Here is a 17,113-nt window from a genome sequence, read left to right as displayed (position 1 = left end):
ACGTAATCTCACATAATCTTCTCAAGCGGTCCCAACCATGCCGAGAACGCAGATGGGCCTACAGTGTGGTGCGTGCTATACTTGAACGTTTCCAGCAAACCAGAGGGAAAATAAAATATATGTCGCAAATGCATGCGAGCTATATGGCGCAACGCCTTTTTTTGTGCGCCTGGGTTGATGTATAGCAGTTTACAGAAAAGGGCGGCGTGCTTTGAAGCCGCACAGAACGACCCTTAATCGTGAACCTACTTTCTATTTTGCGCATGTCGGCGTTGACTACGCGAAGCCACTAAAACACTCTGTGATCCACGCGGTAGAACTTCAAATCGGGTTGGTATGCAGGCATACCGACTCGCTCACGAACCGAAAGAAAAAAAAAAGAAGACAGCAGTAACGCTAATGGTGCGCTGTGTATCTACGGCTCTTCACGCACTTACAGTGAGGCGCACAGTCATATGCGTTGCAGAAGACTGCGCTCCATTGTTTCAGAACATCTGTATATATATGTAGTGCCATTGCAATAACTGAGGAGGGATTCGCCACAACGTCTGTATGGACGGCTGCTGAAAGGCACATTGTATGCGAATAAATGGCGAACGCAGCCCATTTATAAACATCGTTTTCACGGGTTGTGTCAAAAGAGAATGATTCGTCTTTTCTAAACCTGACGATCCTCGTTGAGGGCGTTGCGTAATAACGGTCGAAACTGCTGCGTGGTCCGCATTTAGGGCTCGCTATTGCTGTTAGAACGTTGTCTTAATATAGCGTGCGCGATTGCGTCTGTCTCCACCTCCACGCCATGAATTGCAAAACATTAAAAAAAAGCGAATGAAGGGCCACTGAATCTTCCAAAGTATGAGGTCGATGCCCGTATCGACGCCCCTAACGTACGGGTAATTTCCACTCACGTATACTTAGCTAGGGGCCACACAGAGGCACAAAATGTAAAATAACGCATTCGCGCGCTGTTTCGCAACTCGTTACAAGCTGGCAGCCTCTCCTCCTCTCCCACCTCGTGCGTGGAGTGCGCACGCATACATCGTCTTCAAGACTTCGAGGCGCCTGGAATCCGGCGCCATTCGATCGGCGGTTGGCATGAATAAGTGAACGGGTCACGCCATGGTTTGTCCTTCGTTCTTGCAAACGAAGTCTGCGCGCACCGTTGCGATGCCACGCAAGCCACACTTTCGCTCCCTAAACTTCGGCGCGCGACCGAAGAACGCGTAGCTGACGCGTTCTATCCCGTCGTCGTGATTGCGTAATCAACGCCGTTACATCACGCAAGCATCGTCCGTCACTCCGACTGAGACATCTGGATCAACTGATGCGATGATGCTGATGCAGAGCGCACGATGAAGAGCAGATGCACCGTGCAATTAATGAAATATCGCGGAAACTAGTTGCGTCACCCACACACGAGATAACATAGTCTAAATGAATTAGTTTCACCGTGACACAGTGAAAGATAACGTTTCGCAGAAGTCTTAGTGTCGCCGTCGTTGGTAGCGAGCAAAAAATTAGCGTTGTCTGCGCGGAAAAATTAGTAATATATGCAAATAAATAAATAATATAAATTTGGTTCGAATGAGGTTTAAACCAAGGTCTTCTGCGTGACGAGCAATTGTTATATCACAGATCCACGCCATTAACTTGAAACTGCTTCCAAAAAAAAAACAAAAAAATTCTTGTACGATATGTCATGTGAGGCACCACTTAGCGCAGTAGCGTGGTGTGGTAGACGCATAGAATCACGCCAGGTGTCAAAAAATGTGAACTGCACAAGTGAGGGGTTCGAAATCCCACTCATCGGAAAGCGCTCAGACCTATTTTCCCATCATACACAGCGAAAGCATCAACAAAGTGTGGAGCTGCGTAGGTTTGCATGTTGCCTTACGGACGCACGTCTATTCGTACAAGAAAGAAAAATGGTGGCACAGTGGGCGCTTCACCACTGCGATTGCAGTTATCATTCAAGTACAGTTTTGAACGGTCAGTGTTACTCTAACAGACGTTCATCACTTCGCGACATGGTTGAGATGGGCACAGTGAAGAAGGCACTGACTGAGAAGGTGATGCAAACTGTGCCGGATTAGGCGATAACATTTTACACTTGAGGCGAAGCCCCAGCGCTCTCAAACTTTTATTGCGTTATTTTCACGACAACAAGCGAACAGGCTATATATTTCACTAATTTAGTTTTTTCAACCCGGAATGATCGCAGGAGTTTTTTGTAATAAAGAAACTCAAATCAGTAATGAACTGAACTGATGGTTGACTAAATACCCTTACTGCATTAAACAAAGTTGCGATGTTGTTAGCTAACGGATGGACACGGAATCACAGCAGTTTTAAAGCTCTACGCATCGGGAAGTCTCCGGGATGTTCACGCGGGAAGTTCCCCAAGGCCCTGTGCTCGGAGGAATATTTCCTCTCTCCTCTCTATCTTTCATCTACCCCATTCCATGCACAGGGTAGCAAACCGGCTGCCTATAGGCTGTTTAACCTCCCTACCATTTTTTTTCTCCTATTTTACTTCTTGCAGCTTCTGTGTCAGTTGTACAACGTGATCATAGAGAGCGGTGACGAGCTCTGGGCTGGGTAGAGCCTATATACGCAACGGGACGTCGATTTAAGCACCTTGGTATGTCGACGGCGCCTAACCTGAACTGTGCGTGAGGTTTGTGTGTCACGTGCAATGCGTATTTCCTCCTCTCTCTCTTTTTCTCCCTCATTTCCTTTTCCCCTGTGTAGGGCAGCAAAAAGGACTTAGTTTAGTTAACCTACCTACCTTTCTGATAATTTTTTTCTTCTCTCCTACCGCTGTTTACGAAGATGGACTAGGTCTGTAGCGCACAGAAAGGACAACACACACGAACACCGAGCTCACGTTATTTAACGTTTTCCCGTGAGTTGACGTCATTGCATCGTGACGCTCACGGGCACCATCTCACCTGTGACCCAGTGGTGGGACCGGTGCCTCGTCCGCTGCGCTGCGGGCGAGGCCCGTCCGGCGTCAGCCGTCGAAGCGCATTGAAGCAGCAACAGCAGGAGCGGGGGGAGTAGCCACTGCACCAGGGACCATCGCCGTCGCCTGCGCCAGGGGGCGCTGGTGCGCCACGTAGAAGAAAGGGCGTGGCCTCTGGCCATCCCCGATGATGGACATGGGGCGCTTCCGCCGTCTCTCTCGGTGCTCAAGTGCACTGCAAGAAATAAATGGTACACGACTGATGTCATTGGACCGATATTGTATTAAGGGAGCATTGTAGTCATAACTGCAAACATTCGTCATCACAAGACAACAGCAGTAAACACTGTCAACACTCCAGCCAACAGCATCCAACACAAGCGTACATTTTAACAAACAGTATAGAAACACTAGTGGACATTTATTTATTTATTTATTTGTTGTACCCTCAGGGCATACAGCATTATAGAGGGGAGTGGGTTTAGAAGACAAAAAATACAATTGAAACGTGAAAAACAAATCACATTCAGTACATGCATACAACACTCGAGAACAACGTGTAAATGACAACGCTTACACAATATCTAAAAAAAAAAAAAACCAGGAAGCACCGTGACAAATCAAACAAGGAATAAAAAAAATCAAACAAGGAAGCACCGCGACAAAAAAATACCGTAATGACGATCTAACACACAAATGAACGGTAACCGAACAGCAGCAAACAAAACCAGGGAAAAAAAATTGACAAAAAAATGACATTGGCCAACATACAACCGACATTGGCCCACACGTGGTAGTGTGAGATAAAATACCGGAAGTTGAATTCCTACAGGAAGTTGTGGTTGCGCTCACACCAGGTTTGCTGTACACTCTTAAAAAAAGTTAGTGAAAAGGTAGCAACTGCAGGCAAATAGGTAGTAACTGCAGTGGTTACTATCTTCCTTCGACCGTTACTACCCTTTTGCTACCTTTTTACTACCTACGTTAGTAAAGAGTTACTACCTGCAACCGTTACTAACTTTTTGTGACCTCTTTACTACCTACGTTAGTAAGCAGTTAGTAACTGAAATGAAAGAGGTAGTAACTGCAGCCGTTGCTACCTTTCTTGCCCGGTTACTATTTCTTTGCTACCCGGCTTTTGACTATCTATTCCAATATAGTGTGTGAATGCGATTCTCATAATTTATGAGAGTATTCGTCTCGACGTATAATCATTACACAGAAAAATGACGCAGAAGGTATCCATAGATAAAAAAAATACATTTTCTTTTAAATTACGCAACCGAGATATGTAAACGTCATTCTGATATTGTCGCAACGAAGAAGTACAAGTTAACGAACCATAAGCAAGTGCTACACGTATCGTAATAGACAATCACAGCAAACTTAGTAAATTGCAGCACATATTAACAAGACCGGCAAATCAAAATAACCAGACGGTCACAATTAGCCTCGAGGACAGTCACAGTTAATCCACTGCGGCGTGTCTCCAAATATTATCATTGTTTTGGCGTGCCAAACCCCTAAAATGATTATTACCTTTTAAACGCAGTTATATTAGTCGTGTGAAGCATTCTTTGCACTGAGATGAGTTCGGTAGATTGCTCCAACCACTGTACATAATGCCTTTTTTGTGGCCATTGTATAATAAATAACTATGATATATAATTTTCATAAGCATGTCTGCTTAAAAGTCTTGTGCTACGTCACAAAGCACACGTAACTAGGTAGTATAATATAGTGCTATAGGTTTATATTTGTAAAAATTCATCCAGAAACGCAAGTGCTCCCCTGCGCCAGACATGCCTCTGCAAAGTAGGGGCTATATATATACCACACGCTTACTTTTTACTACATGTATACGTAAAAAAACAGTGCACTTCGCTCGCTCTCCGGTGCGCCGATGCTGGTCACAGTGTAGCAGGGCCACGAAGATTGAACAATGTGAGATCCCGGATTGAATCTACACGTGTTTCAATGAAGTTTATCGGCCAGCCATTCCGAGCATTCCAAACAGACATGACTCCCGACATGTGGCCATTCACAATTACATCCCCTGATGTCTTGAGGCACGTCACTTGTTCTTTGAAAGGATTAGATTGTGAATGTGATAAGAAAGCTTTGAAACAACCCTTGTACTGTACCAACACTTATATACACTGAACCAGTAAACTTGCACAGGTCGAGATTCATCGTTTGGACATAAATCATCGAGCAGTTCGAACTATACGGCACGTCATAGTGGATTTCTGACTTGCATATCATTCTCCAATTGGCATGGCCATGTTGCAATATCGGTTCCGCCAGAGCCAGCCACCGCTTGCACACCCGCTTGTACCTGATGAGACTTGCGCCATCCACTAATACCAAGATGGGTAGCCGAACCTCGTTTGGCACTACATCCATGGTTGCTTGTACTGTCATCACGTTTCGGCGTGATCGCTTGCTGGCGTGCGAAATAACCTAGCAGTAATAAACAGATGCGGAGTCTACAAGCGAAAATTAAAAGTTGAGCTCGTTTGCGCCTAAGTTGAGCAAGTGTTCAAATCATCAGCATCGGCACGCCGGAGCGCGACCGAGCGTAAAAATAGTGAACTTCTTTGGTTTACTCATTCTTCGCATTCACGGCACACCCCGCTTCTTAAGCGAATTTGTCTAGTTGTAAGACATTGATTAGCCAACATTAACAGTGGAGAAATAATATGCCAAAATGCATGACCTGCGTAGTATCGGTTACTACTTTTTTCTTTAAACCTTAAAAAGTTACTACCAATCAGTGGTAACGGCTAGGGTAGTAACAGTTACTAACTGCTGGTAGTAACAGCAGAGGTAGTAACTGTAACCACCCTCGACGTTACTAACTGCGCTTACTACCAGGGTTGTAACATATGTGACAAACCATTATTACCTCAAAGTTAGCAAGTACTACCACCTTTTTTCTAAGAGTGTACTGTGGATGCTGTAGAATTCCAGCATGCTGTCAAAATCGCAATCTTCACAACAGTGGCTGGTCCAAAGGACTGCTAAGGGCGCCGTAGTTGGTTTAAATGTCTCCATTGTAGAATTTGACAATATGGCGGCATTTCACAGTGGCCAAAATAACGCTCCATAAAAGAAAGTAGACGCAAGTGTCGTTAAAACAAAGTAGTTTTTAACTATTCATTCGAGGAAAATGATGACATCAAAAGCATCACCAGCTGTAACGCAACGTTAATTGATGATTGCTTGTACGGTAGCATGATTTGGAGGCGCAGTCGGTGTCATAGCCGAGCACAAGAGGTGGTGTGCGTTCGCAGATTAGTTACGATGCAAATTACTCATGGAAGATGATGTCGGTAAGTTGAGAAAGTGAAAATTAGGGAAAGAGGGTGACCCAAAGGCCAAATGAATTTGTTATTGAAAGTATTTACCAAACTTAAATTTGGTTTGAATTCGCTACCTTCGCCACAACCGGTTGCCGTGTAGAAAAAGCGACACAAACAAACAAAAATATATATTTTTATTGCACTCTGAGATTGGCGCAAACTTAGCAGCGCTAGGCACAAAACCTTGATATAGTGAAAGACAGATGATCAACTATTAACAACCTATTTATTGCTCGGAGCAGGTGTCAGCTGAATGAGGGGCCAGGCATCAGCAACGTTGTCAGCATCAAATTGCCACTTTCGAATGATAACTCTAGGACTGAAGATATTATCTTTTCGTACGGCGGATCAAGCTTTACACGATTTTGCACTTAATGTGCCAAAAACGTCCCCTATTGAAGGATCACTTCTATGAAGACTACGGAAGTCGTCCACAAAGTGGAAAACTTCGCAACACTGGCCAGCGGAAGGTTAGCCATCAGGCTTCTCTCAAATCTTACTAACAAAAGGCTGATGCAAATAGTGGCCTTATACTGTAAACTACGCACATGCCGCACTGCTGAATGAAAATGGAACTGTCAAAACTTGGTTCTGTGGCAAGAAAATAAAATCTGCATGTTAATCTGCAAATGTCGTCGAAAGACGATAGTCTTGCGTATGGAGAGATTGAACAAAACATTTATTCGATGTTCTGCGCAAGAAACCGGTGAATGGTACTCTGGAGGTGCTGCGTTAGAGTGCCTCGAGCGTGCAGCGGAGGCGAACGAGCACATCAAGTCACGTCACACGTGAGACACGAGCGCTATCTGGCAGTTTTCTTGGAAAACGAAGCGCATGGCTCTGAGACGAGCGTGCGCACCCGTCTCAGAGATGATAAGATTAAACGCAAGGCGACGGGTAGGTGCGACCTCCGTGTCATCTTAGCAAAGCGTTGGAAACACCCGCTTTTTCGTCTAAGCGTTGCACGGTCAGACCAGCGTGATAAACGCTACGGTTCTTGAAATTTATTATGTATGCCTTGTCTAGTAAAAGACGCACATACAAAATATATACTTGTTGTTATGATACTTCAGATATGCGCAATAATTGCTTTTTAATTGACAATCGCACAAGTATGAATGCTGAATCTTGAGCAACATTGATGGACGCCGCGGATGGGGTCGGCCGTTTGGGGTATCGGCTGGTGCCGTTCAGAGTACCCGGCATCCTTAAGCGTAGACAAAAACACAAATGTACAGACAGACAGACAGACAGACAGACAGACAGACAGACAGACAGACAGACAGACAGACGGATGGACGGACGGACGGACGGACAGACGAAAATTTTTGCGTCGAAGGTCCCCAAGAAAGACTATCTTTGAAAGATAGTCTTTGAAAAAAAAAACAAGTATTTCCGTCAATCAAAACGGCACCTACTAGTTTCTTTTAGTCTGTCTGAAGGTGACCCGCTGTTGTGGTCCAGATAGTTATTGCACTCGACTGCTAACTCGAAGGTCAAGTGGTTACAAATGCTTGTCTTGGAAAGTAAAATTTTCGATGGAGGCGAAAATGTTTGAGGTACGTGTACTTAGATTTAGTTGCACGTTACTGATTGATATGTGGAGTTTAACGTCCTAAGATCACCATATCGTGTGCTTAGATTTGGGTGCACAATAAGCAACCCCAGATGGTCGAAATTTCCGGAGCCCTCCACTACGGCGTCCCTTAATCATATGGTGGTTTTGGGACTATAAACCCCACATATCAATCAATCAATCAATCAATCAATCAATCAATCAATCAATCAATCAATCAATCAATCAATCAATCAATCAATCAATCAATCAAAATCACCATATCATTATGAGAGACGCCGTAGTGAAGGGCTCCAGAAATTTTGACCACGATTGGTTCTTTAACGTTCACCCAAATCTGAGCACACGGGCCTACAGCATTCCCGCCTCCATCAGAAATGAAGCCACCGATGCAGCGACTTGATCCCGCGACCTGCGGGTCAGCAACCGAGTACCTTAGCCACTAGACCACCGCTGTGGGGCATTAGTTGCACGTAAAGAACCCCAGGTGGTCGAAATTTACGGAACCTTTCACGGCGTCTTTCAATCTTAAGGCAGTTTTGGGACGTTACATCCTGATATTATTAAATACTCAGTCTGAGAGTAATACGAAAAAGAAAACACTGTTCAGGCTCATGAGTGCGCGTGTATCTTCGTTTGGGAGGACATGTGCAGATGACTATGTATCGATTGATTGATTTATTTGTGGTGTAACATCCCAAAACTACCATGTGATTATGAGAGGCGTCGTAGTGGAGGGCTCCAGAAATTTCGACCACCTGGGGTTCTTTAACGTGCAACCAAATCTGAGCACACGGGCCTCAGCATTTCCGCCTCCATCGGAAATGCAGCCGCCGCAGCCGGGATTCAATCCCGCAAGCTGGGGGTCAGCAGCCGAGTACCTTAGCCACTAGACCACCACGGCGGCGCACATGACTATGTAAGTAGCGATGCACCCATGTCAAGTACCACGTTCCAGCACGATGGCTCTGAATCGGTTGTCTTGCTTTCGAAGCACGCATGCTCACCTAACAGTGTTGCGCCCAGTAACTTACAGCCCAGCACTACGAAGCATGCAGTTATAAGCTAAAGCTTGAGCATTGCACCATTTTGGAAACATGCAGAGAGAAAAGGGAACGTGAGATAAGCGAAGCTTCCATACAACCTGCCCTTGGTTTTTCGCACGGTGCAAGAATACTTTAGGTGAGCGAACGCTGTGGAATGATCGTTTGGCGGGGAGGGACCGATTATGTTCTCATTTGCGGCATGCCGATAGATGGCTGGCCGCACTGAGGACCATGGCGGGCTGCTGGCAAATTTCGCAAAGCACATCTGGCGCGTCGGTGACAGTTTGAAAATCTGAGAAAAGTGGACTATCGCACAATATAAACTATGCGTGACACGCATAAAGCGGCGCCGCTAAGGAGAGGGTGATAAGAGAGGAGGTATGGCACGGTGAGGTTGGTATGGTGACAATAAATGAGCGCCACTTTCTTACGTCACGGGGATTTCATACACTGAAAGAAAAGGGGGGGGGGAGCCAGAGCAAAGTTTGTAGCCCTTTATCTCAGGCTTTTTGCGAAGCAGAACATTATCGGGCAGCAGATAGTCCCGGCGTTCGCTCCCCTATTCTTGCACCGTGGTTTTTAGTCACAGCTCTGTAGGTAGTTACTTCCTAAAAAGTGTGTGCTCAGATTTGGGTGCACGCTAAAGAACCCCAGGTGGTCGAAATTTCCGAAGCCCTCCACTACGGCGTCTCTCATAATCATATGGTGGTTTTGGGACGTTAAACCCCACATATCAATCTTCCTAAAAAGTGATACCCCGTTTTGCCGACACATGTGACTTTACGACTTCTGTGCTTCGTCTGCGCAGATATTGATTTTTTTTATTACGCAGGGCGAAGCTTCGATCACAGGTTACTCAAACACGTGGCCCACGGAAACTCTGCCAGCGGCCCACCACGCATGTGACGTTCTTCATCTCATATTTTTTTTGGCAAGTTTGTTCGTAAGTTACACGGACGTGATTGGCCTCCATCCTTATTTTATAGACTCATCCCATGTGGTCACCATGCTGTAAAACATACACAACTTTGGAACAAATGCTATAAATGGCTTTCGAATTGCAATCATTAAGGCGACCAGTATCGCATCAAATACTGTTCACTAGTGGCCCACTTATGACATATTGGAAATGCCCAGTTTCAAATGGCAAAATTAGCTGACATTTTGTTTAGATTCCGCCTAACTCTCCTCTCCTCGCTGCGAACTTCTCCACTGCTCCGGTCCTTGCTGCACTATATACTACGGCTGCGTCCCGCTAGCTGAGGCGAGTCTGAGACGCGTCTTCTATCATATCTCGCATATTTCTCAGCAGTAAACCAGTGGCTGTCAGATGAGCGCCGTGTCTGTTGGTCTATAACCATGCCCTGCTTGGCGTGTTCACACGTTTATTTCAAGACATCTTCGATACGGAAGTGGTGCATGTTGAGATGGGCTCTTGATACCAATGGAAACAAATCTTTTAACCAGACCAGTCGAGGTAGATAAAAATATAAAAAACGTCCATGTTTCAACTTCTACTACACTAAACTGCAGTTAAAAACTGCAATCAGGCCCCCCTACAATTTTTTTTTACTTCGTTGTCCGTTGGCTTCATTAGTAGGTCTCTAACAAAAGTCGCCTAGACACTTTTTAGGCTCATTGTTGTCACTATTCACTAGGCAGAATACAGGCGTGCCTATTTGCCTATAGGCAACACCCTTAAAATGATGTATAAGCCGGCCCAAAACTACGAAAACCAATACCTAAATATCTGTAGCTTCCGGGTGGTGTGATTGAGATGTTATCTTACATGCTATGCATCGCATGTTTCCACTTAAAAAAAAAATCAATGGATACAAAGACATAAAGAAAGAAAGAGAGAGAGAAGTGATTTGGGACTTTGAACTGCACACGTTGGAGAAAACTTCGCAAAAAGCCTGGATTTCTTGTTGGTCGCATATACTCGATCGACTAGCCGGGATTCCTCGTCCAACGCTATATAGCCTGGGGGCTCACGTTTTGCGCACCGGTATGCATATATTGGTGCCTATTATGCATACACTGCTACTTCAGACCCGTGCTTTCGAGATAATTTCTGCGCTAGTGTTATCGTTCTCTATAATTTTCCTTCGGGCATGTTTAAAAGCAGTATAGGCTGTTTTCACAGCGCGGTTTCTTCTTCGACTACCTCGCTTCGCCGTCAGTGCTTCCTCTCACGGCTTAGTTTCTCATTTCGTAATGCATTTTTTTTCTCAGGACCAAAACAGCATAAAGGAGTAAGAGAAAAAGGGTTCGGTAAAGAGGAATTGAAAAGAAACAATGACGGAGCTGCTTTCCGCCTTGTATGCGTTCTCACCGAGTGGAGCTCATTTTTTCGTGTCTCGCAGTAACCGCAGCGAACGGTGCGACGCTGTTCTCAGTTTTGTTTCGGAGACTACAGACTCCGAATTGGTGTTTCTTGCCCTTTGCTCATCGCCGGTACAAATCGTTTCACGGTCTTCGCAGTATAGGCTTAAAACAAGCGCCCGCTCGGAGTTTTTAGAGGCAGGGACGACGAGTCGCGAGATGTCTTTGCGAAGGAGGACTTCCAATTCAGCGACTTTATATCTCTACGTTCGCTCCTAACTATTCTTCCGCGTTCTGTATGATGTTTCGCCAGTTTTTTTTTTTCTTGTGCACGTGTGACCTCCGGTTTGTTTTCGTATTTGTTTTGTTTTTCACTCGTTTTGTGCTGTTCTGCGAAGTTTGTCGTCAAATACGCCGACTGAAACAAAACTGAAGCACAAAAGCAAGCAGTGTAGTACAAAGAAACAAAGCCACAATTCAGCGGACAAGCCAAGTGCGAAAGGTCGCTGGAAGCCTGCATGATTTTGATGCTTTGTAATGCCGTGACTTGGTATGATAATCCCTGCATTTGTATGCGTCCTGTCTCTCCGCTTCTGACCCCATCCGCCGTCGAGTGCGCTCTCTGGTCGCACACTGAAGACGCTGCAGGGTGTGCGTGTTCCTTGCGCATTTAAATTGCCACCCCAAACTGATGTGGCGAGTTTGCCAGCAAGCGCGCGACTTTGGCACGTGACTACGCTGAAAGCCGAAATGAACGAAAACAGCGCGTAAAACAGGAAAAAAAAACGCTCTTCGATGTCAGCACGTTCCATGTGGGCAATCTTCGTCATGACTGCCACGTTGTAACGCTGGCGTGAGGATGGAGTACGTTGTGGGCGTCATCATGTAGTGCCGCGAACGCGAGGGGCTCAATCGTGGAAGCGCCTCAGTTATGCTTCATTCTCGCTTGCGTTTTTACGAGCCCGGCTAGGTTTCGCCGTCCGTGGCGTGTTCAATAAAAAGGTATTTGTTCAACATCGCGACATCATTTGTTATCAGTAAGGCAAACTATAGCAAATAGAGATTACACGACATTATGCACGACTGCACTTAAAGAAGTGAGGTGAAAGAAACGGCAACGTTCTTTATCTGAGCCAACTTAAGCTTCTCATCGTATACACAGTGGGAGGGGCAAAACGGAGAACATATTCCAGCAGATAAGTCGCATTTTGGCAGTTTATGTCATGCGAAGTAGTCACCAAGCAGCGAACTATACAGCATTTCGTTTACTGGGAGTCGGACGTTACGAAGTCGATCAACATCTTTGTTTACAATATGTTCTTGTGGAACATCGGTGGATTTAAGTGAATGCCGACTACATAGACACATGTGGTTTACGATTGCACATAACGCCGGCACTCATATTACACTTTATGAGTGAGTTTTATCCGAACGAACAGCCCGCTATCATGCGAGAATCATGCATATCATATGTAGCGGTCATTGGTGTATTCCCATACAGGGTGAGAAACACTTGACTATTGCTTGCTCCGTCATAGGAGCACGTATGTTTATTACATTGCTGTAAAATCGAAACGTCAACATTGGAACCACAATTTACGTCAACAACACATGTGTTTTTCCGAAGCAGTTTCAAGCACAGCAGTGGCTGTGCGGTAAAATATTCGACATCCACGCAGCTTGTCTAGGTTTGAGTCTAGCTCGAACCATGATTTTCATTTTTTGCGTCAATCAGGAGTTTTCGCTGACCAAAAACGCCGTCAACGCCACCACAGAATCTTTTGCGACAATGCTTCCCGAACACTGTCATGTGAACATTTCCTAAACATATTGTGATAGTTCCTGGGTTGGTATAGCCTTCGAATCACGTGTGGCCCATACCCACGTTCTATGAGATGTAGTATGCGGGTATGCGCCCACATGACTGGTAGAAAGAATTTAATGACGTACGCGACAAGCATGTTAGACTATTCATGTAATGACCCACTAATCGTTTTTGTGATACACTAGTGCCCTCTCATGCTTATTTTGGTATATATGAAGTCAGTTGGAGACGTTCCGAGAACATAAACTCGTAGGCGGATAGATAGATAGATAGATAGATAGATAGATAGATAGATAGATAGATAGATAGATAGAAATTCCACAATCACAATTATATTAAAGACCTGCAGCTATTGAGCATAGCCGTCATCAAAAAAGGCAGACTTGCTTTCATTGCCTGCAGCCTGCATGACGAGTGCTGTGTCAAACGATGGTCTGTGTTTGACGGAAATGCTACTTGAAAATGTTATTCGTGCTTTTTGTGCATATGTAATCTCCAGATTGTAAGTTAAGTTCAACACGAGTGCGCCGTTTCCAAACACAAACAAAGATTTATTGACAAGACAAACCGAGTGAACATAAAATTAGAAGTGGTAGTGTGTTGGAAGTTCATCTAAAGTGTACGTAAGCCTAGGCGTAATCTGGCAATTGAAATAGTTTTTATTACGTATTAAAACATTCTCATCTAAATGTAATGCCAAAATTCAGACCATGCCATGTAGGTATGCTCTTAATAAACAATAACATGAACAACAAAGCGTTAAGGAATTTCAAATAACCATCTCAAACAGCCTAACTGATGCGTGTGCTATGAGATGTATATCCCCGTTCATTCTTAAAAAAGTGAAATAAAAGAGAAGTACAGCCAGAACAGCTATTTTCTACGAAGAGAATTAACCAAAATTGGTGCAAGTGCAGAATTTTGTTTATTATAACTATTTGTAGTGCTGCGTGGATTGCTGTTCAGTGATATGATGTTTGCGCGAGAGCAATAGCTAGTTTCCCTTATTCGTCTTCATTAAAGCGAAAGAAAAGTGATCAAACAAACGAATAAGCAACAAGCCAGCTTTGACACTGTCTTTACTCATAGCAACACGCTACGCCCAACCACGTTACCATTTACAATGCAAGCAGGACCCGAAAACCCGAGACTGGGCAAACACTGGTACTTTCATGCGCAAACTTCCTCTTGGCTAGCGTTGTTCGCCAAGCTTTATTGTTTACCCAGCCAGGAAATCAGTTTAGCTCGGCGCAAGGGAGCAATCACTGCTTCGGCATGCAGAAAGCCCAGCGATCAGCCACGAAATGACGAGCAAGGCAGCAGGAAGGGCATGAGGAAAAAAAGCTTGCGGGAAAGTATGCAAAAGTCGTTCCTGCTTTTTTATTACAGATGAAAAAAACACAAAAAACCTTGGTTTATGTCTGAGCAGAAAGTTCACCAAGGCGAACATGATAAGCAATGTGAGAGCAAGCTAAAGTAAACAGTATTCCAAGTCATGCAGTAAAAAAAATTAGAAAGAAGAAAAAGCAGGGTGCTCTGTCACAGCCTATTACCCCCTCCCTTAAGCAGGAAATCAACCAGTTTCTCGCACTGCCACTCAACAAAGCACGATTTAAAAGAGCCTAAGAACACGCTACTAGATTTGACAATCGAAGGGACAGAAAAAAAAAAAGCCGGGAAAAGATATCACGTGATAGAGTGCCGGGTTTTAGGAGAACAAAAACTTCGAGTGTATTGGTGTCTCACTCCAATAATAAAATTCATTACACCTAAAGTAACAAAATCGAGGAAGGAAAACAGGACAAAAATGAAAGGCAGAGATGTTAATCAGTTCAGCATAACCGGTGCACTACCCTGCGCAGGGAACAATAATGGAGGAGTCTGCAAGAAGAGTAAATAAAGATTAAAAATAAGATCATGAGTGCGTATCAGCGCAAACGACCAGAGAAGACAGAAAAGAGGACAAGCACAATTCTTCATTCTTCTAAAGAAAGAACGAAAGAGAAAGACAGAAGAACCATATACGTGACGTCATGATCATACAGTATAGCATGGTATACGGCATCACTATTTGTCTACAGTCACTCATGCGAGTCTGCTGTCCTTAAAATTTTGAAAAAAAAAAAGTCTTCGTTCACTTTATAGTTCAAAGTTTATTCAGGATGAGATTCGAGGACAGTTAGCAACTATGGTTTGTGGTCAAAACGAGAGTAGGAAGCCGCGAAGCAGAGATATTTGATAGAGTACACGGCAATGTGCAAGTCCCAATGCTAAGACAAAATCATATGCAAAAAACAGAGACATTGTTGTCATGCAGTTCTATAGGTCAACGCTAGCAGATATATTGCCTCCTGCCCCCCCCCCCTTTTTTTTTGTGGCGGGAAAAGCGAACAGCTGGCCATTTGTGGCGACAGACTTCGACTGTTCGATATGTATCGTGTCGGCGTGCATATTATTCTACGTCTCCTCTCACGTGTGAAAATGTAGCCTGTGGACGTGATGAATTTTCATCACCTACATATGCAAACAAATATGAATAGCAGAGAAGACTAAGTGGCTAAAAAGTTCAAACAGTTCTATGGACGAACAAAGAGAGAGAGAGAGAGAGAAAGAAAAAAAGGGACATCCCCACAGGCATTTGTGTACATAGCCAAACGACAGATATAACGGATTGTGTGAATTAAAGGCCATGTGACATACGTAATCGCGATCCAAATCATGCCCAAGTTTCTCCTTACCAAACAGTGACGCATTTAGACTCAGTAAGGTAGCGCAGGCAATAATTGATGCTTCTCAAAAAATAAGTTCAAATATTTCTTGCATCAGCGCTTGGGTGAATGCATACAGAAAGGCTTTTTTTTAAGAACAGCGTGACGCAATATATCTCAAGGCACTCGATACACCGTGGTGGGGTAGCAGGCAGCTATGCCATACCGTTGGTGAGCCTACGGTCGTAGTCACAATCCTGTAACTTCCAAGTAACCTAAAAAAACTCAGACATCCTCAAATAAACTACATCACTCCACTGGCATTCTCTACCACTGCGCCTGCTTGAGTGACCTCGATGAAGCTAAATCTCTCAAATAGTTTTTGCCATTGTAGAAAAGCATTGCAGAAGTTACAGAACAAGGGTTTACAATTGCTAAAGACGCTGTCGTCATCTTTACAACAGTCCCTATGTGTAGTAACAAAATCAGGACATCAAATGTAATCAGTGTCAAGATTCGGATGTGAGCAAGTTAAAATTTTTTCTACCGTCCTAAAGCCAGTTTTAAACTATTATTACGGGCTGTCGACGAAGGAAAATCACTCACTCTCATTGTAACAGTAGGTGTTCAGGTGCGACGCTGTCGCAATTCTGCCGGGGTTTTCTCCTGCCATCTCCCTTTATCTCTAACACATCGATCTGCTGCGCACAAATGCACCTAGCCCTGTTTACTGGCCAGCCGAAATCAAGCCGATCGCGCATAATTTCCACCTCAGACGACGGCCGTCGCAACTTCCTTTCGGAAACGTAGCGGTAGACTTCGGCAATGTTTACGCAGTGCCATGCGCTCACACCCCGAGAAAGGTGCCGCCATGTGCTTGAGAGTCCGCATTGCAGCAGCCACGGCAAGCAAACGAGTGAGCGTGGCGTTAAGGCAACGGACACAGTAGATATGGAACGAGAGCGCGATGTCTGAGTGAAGTATGCCTATAGGCGTCTTCGTAAACATCGCCCGTTCTTTGTGCAACCGTCCAGGTCTGAGCCACAAACGGTAATGTATGGTAAGTTGCACGCCTGATCGCGAAACGCTTTTCTTCCACAAAACGTCTGCTGAGCCGTGGCTCTGCTTGAAAACGGCGGAGGTTGTTTTCGAAAAGATAAGATCAATAGAAGCGAGCACGTTGACCTCTGTACGACAATGGTTGATGTCAGGTAACGCTTATTTACTGAATTTGGGCCCCTTTACAGATAAAGTCAACGCTTCTGTGTTATCAAGAGAGTCGCGAGAACGGTGGCTATGCAAG

The 17,113-nt window shown here is 44.7% G+C and overlaps 1 protein-coding gene across 3 annotated transcripts in view; it reads right to left on the bottom strand.

Moving 5' to 3' along the window:
• Positions 1–17,113, bottom strand: part of LOC119171577 (thrombospondin type-1 domain-containing protein 7A) — a 239,769-nt gene that overhangs the window by 202,628 nt on the left and 20,028 nt on the right. For all 3 annotated transcript variants that reach the window (XM_075885160.1, XM_075885159.1, XM_075885158.1), the window contains exon 2: positions 2,952–3,200. In XM_075885160.1, coding sequence (XP_075741275.1) covers positions 2,952–3,200 — 249 coding nt within the window. The remainder of the gene's footprint in view (positions 1–2,951; positions 3,201–17,113) is intronic.

The sequence above is a fragment of the Rhipicephalus microplus genome, unplaced genomic scaffold (assembly GCF_043290135.1).
Source record: "Rhipicephalus microplus isolate Deutch F79 unplaced genomic scaffold, USDA_Rmic scaffold_74, whole genome shotgun sequence".
In the NCBI taxonomy this organism is placed as follows: domain Eukaryota; kingdom Metazoa; phylum Arthropoda; class Arachnida; order Ixodida; family Ixodidae; genus Rhipicephalus; species Rhipicephalus microplus.
The sequence above is the reverse complement of the archived record's forward strand: the minus strand, read 5'-3'. Positions and strand labels throughout refer to the sequence as shown.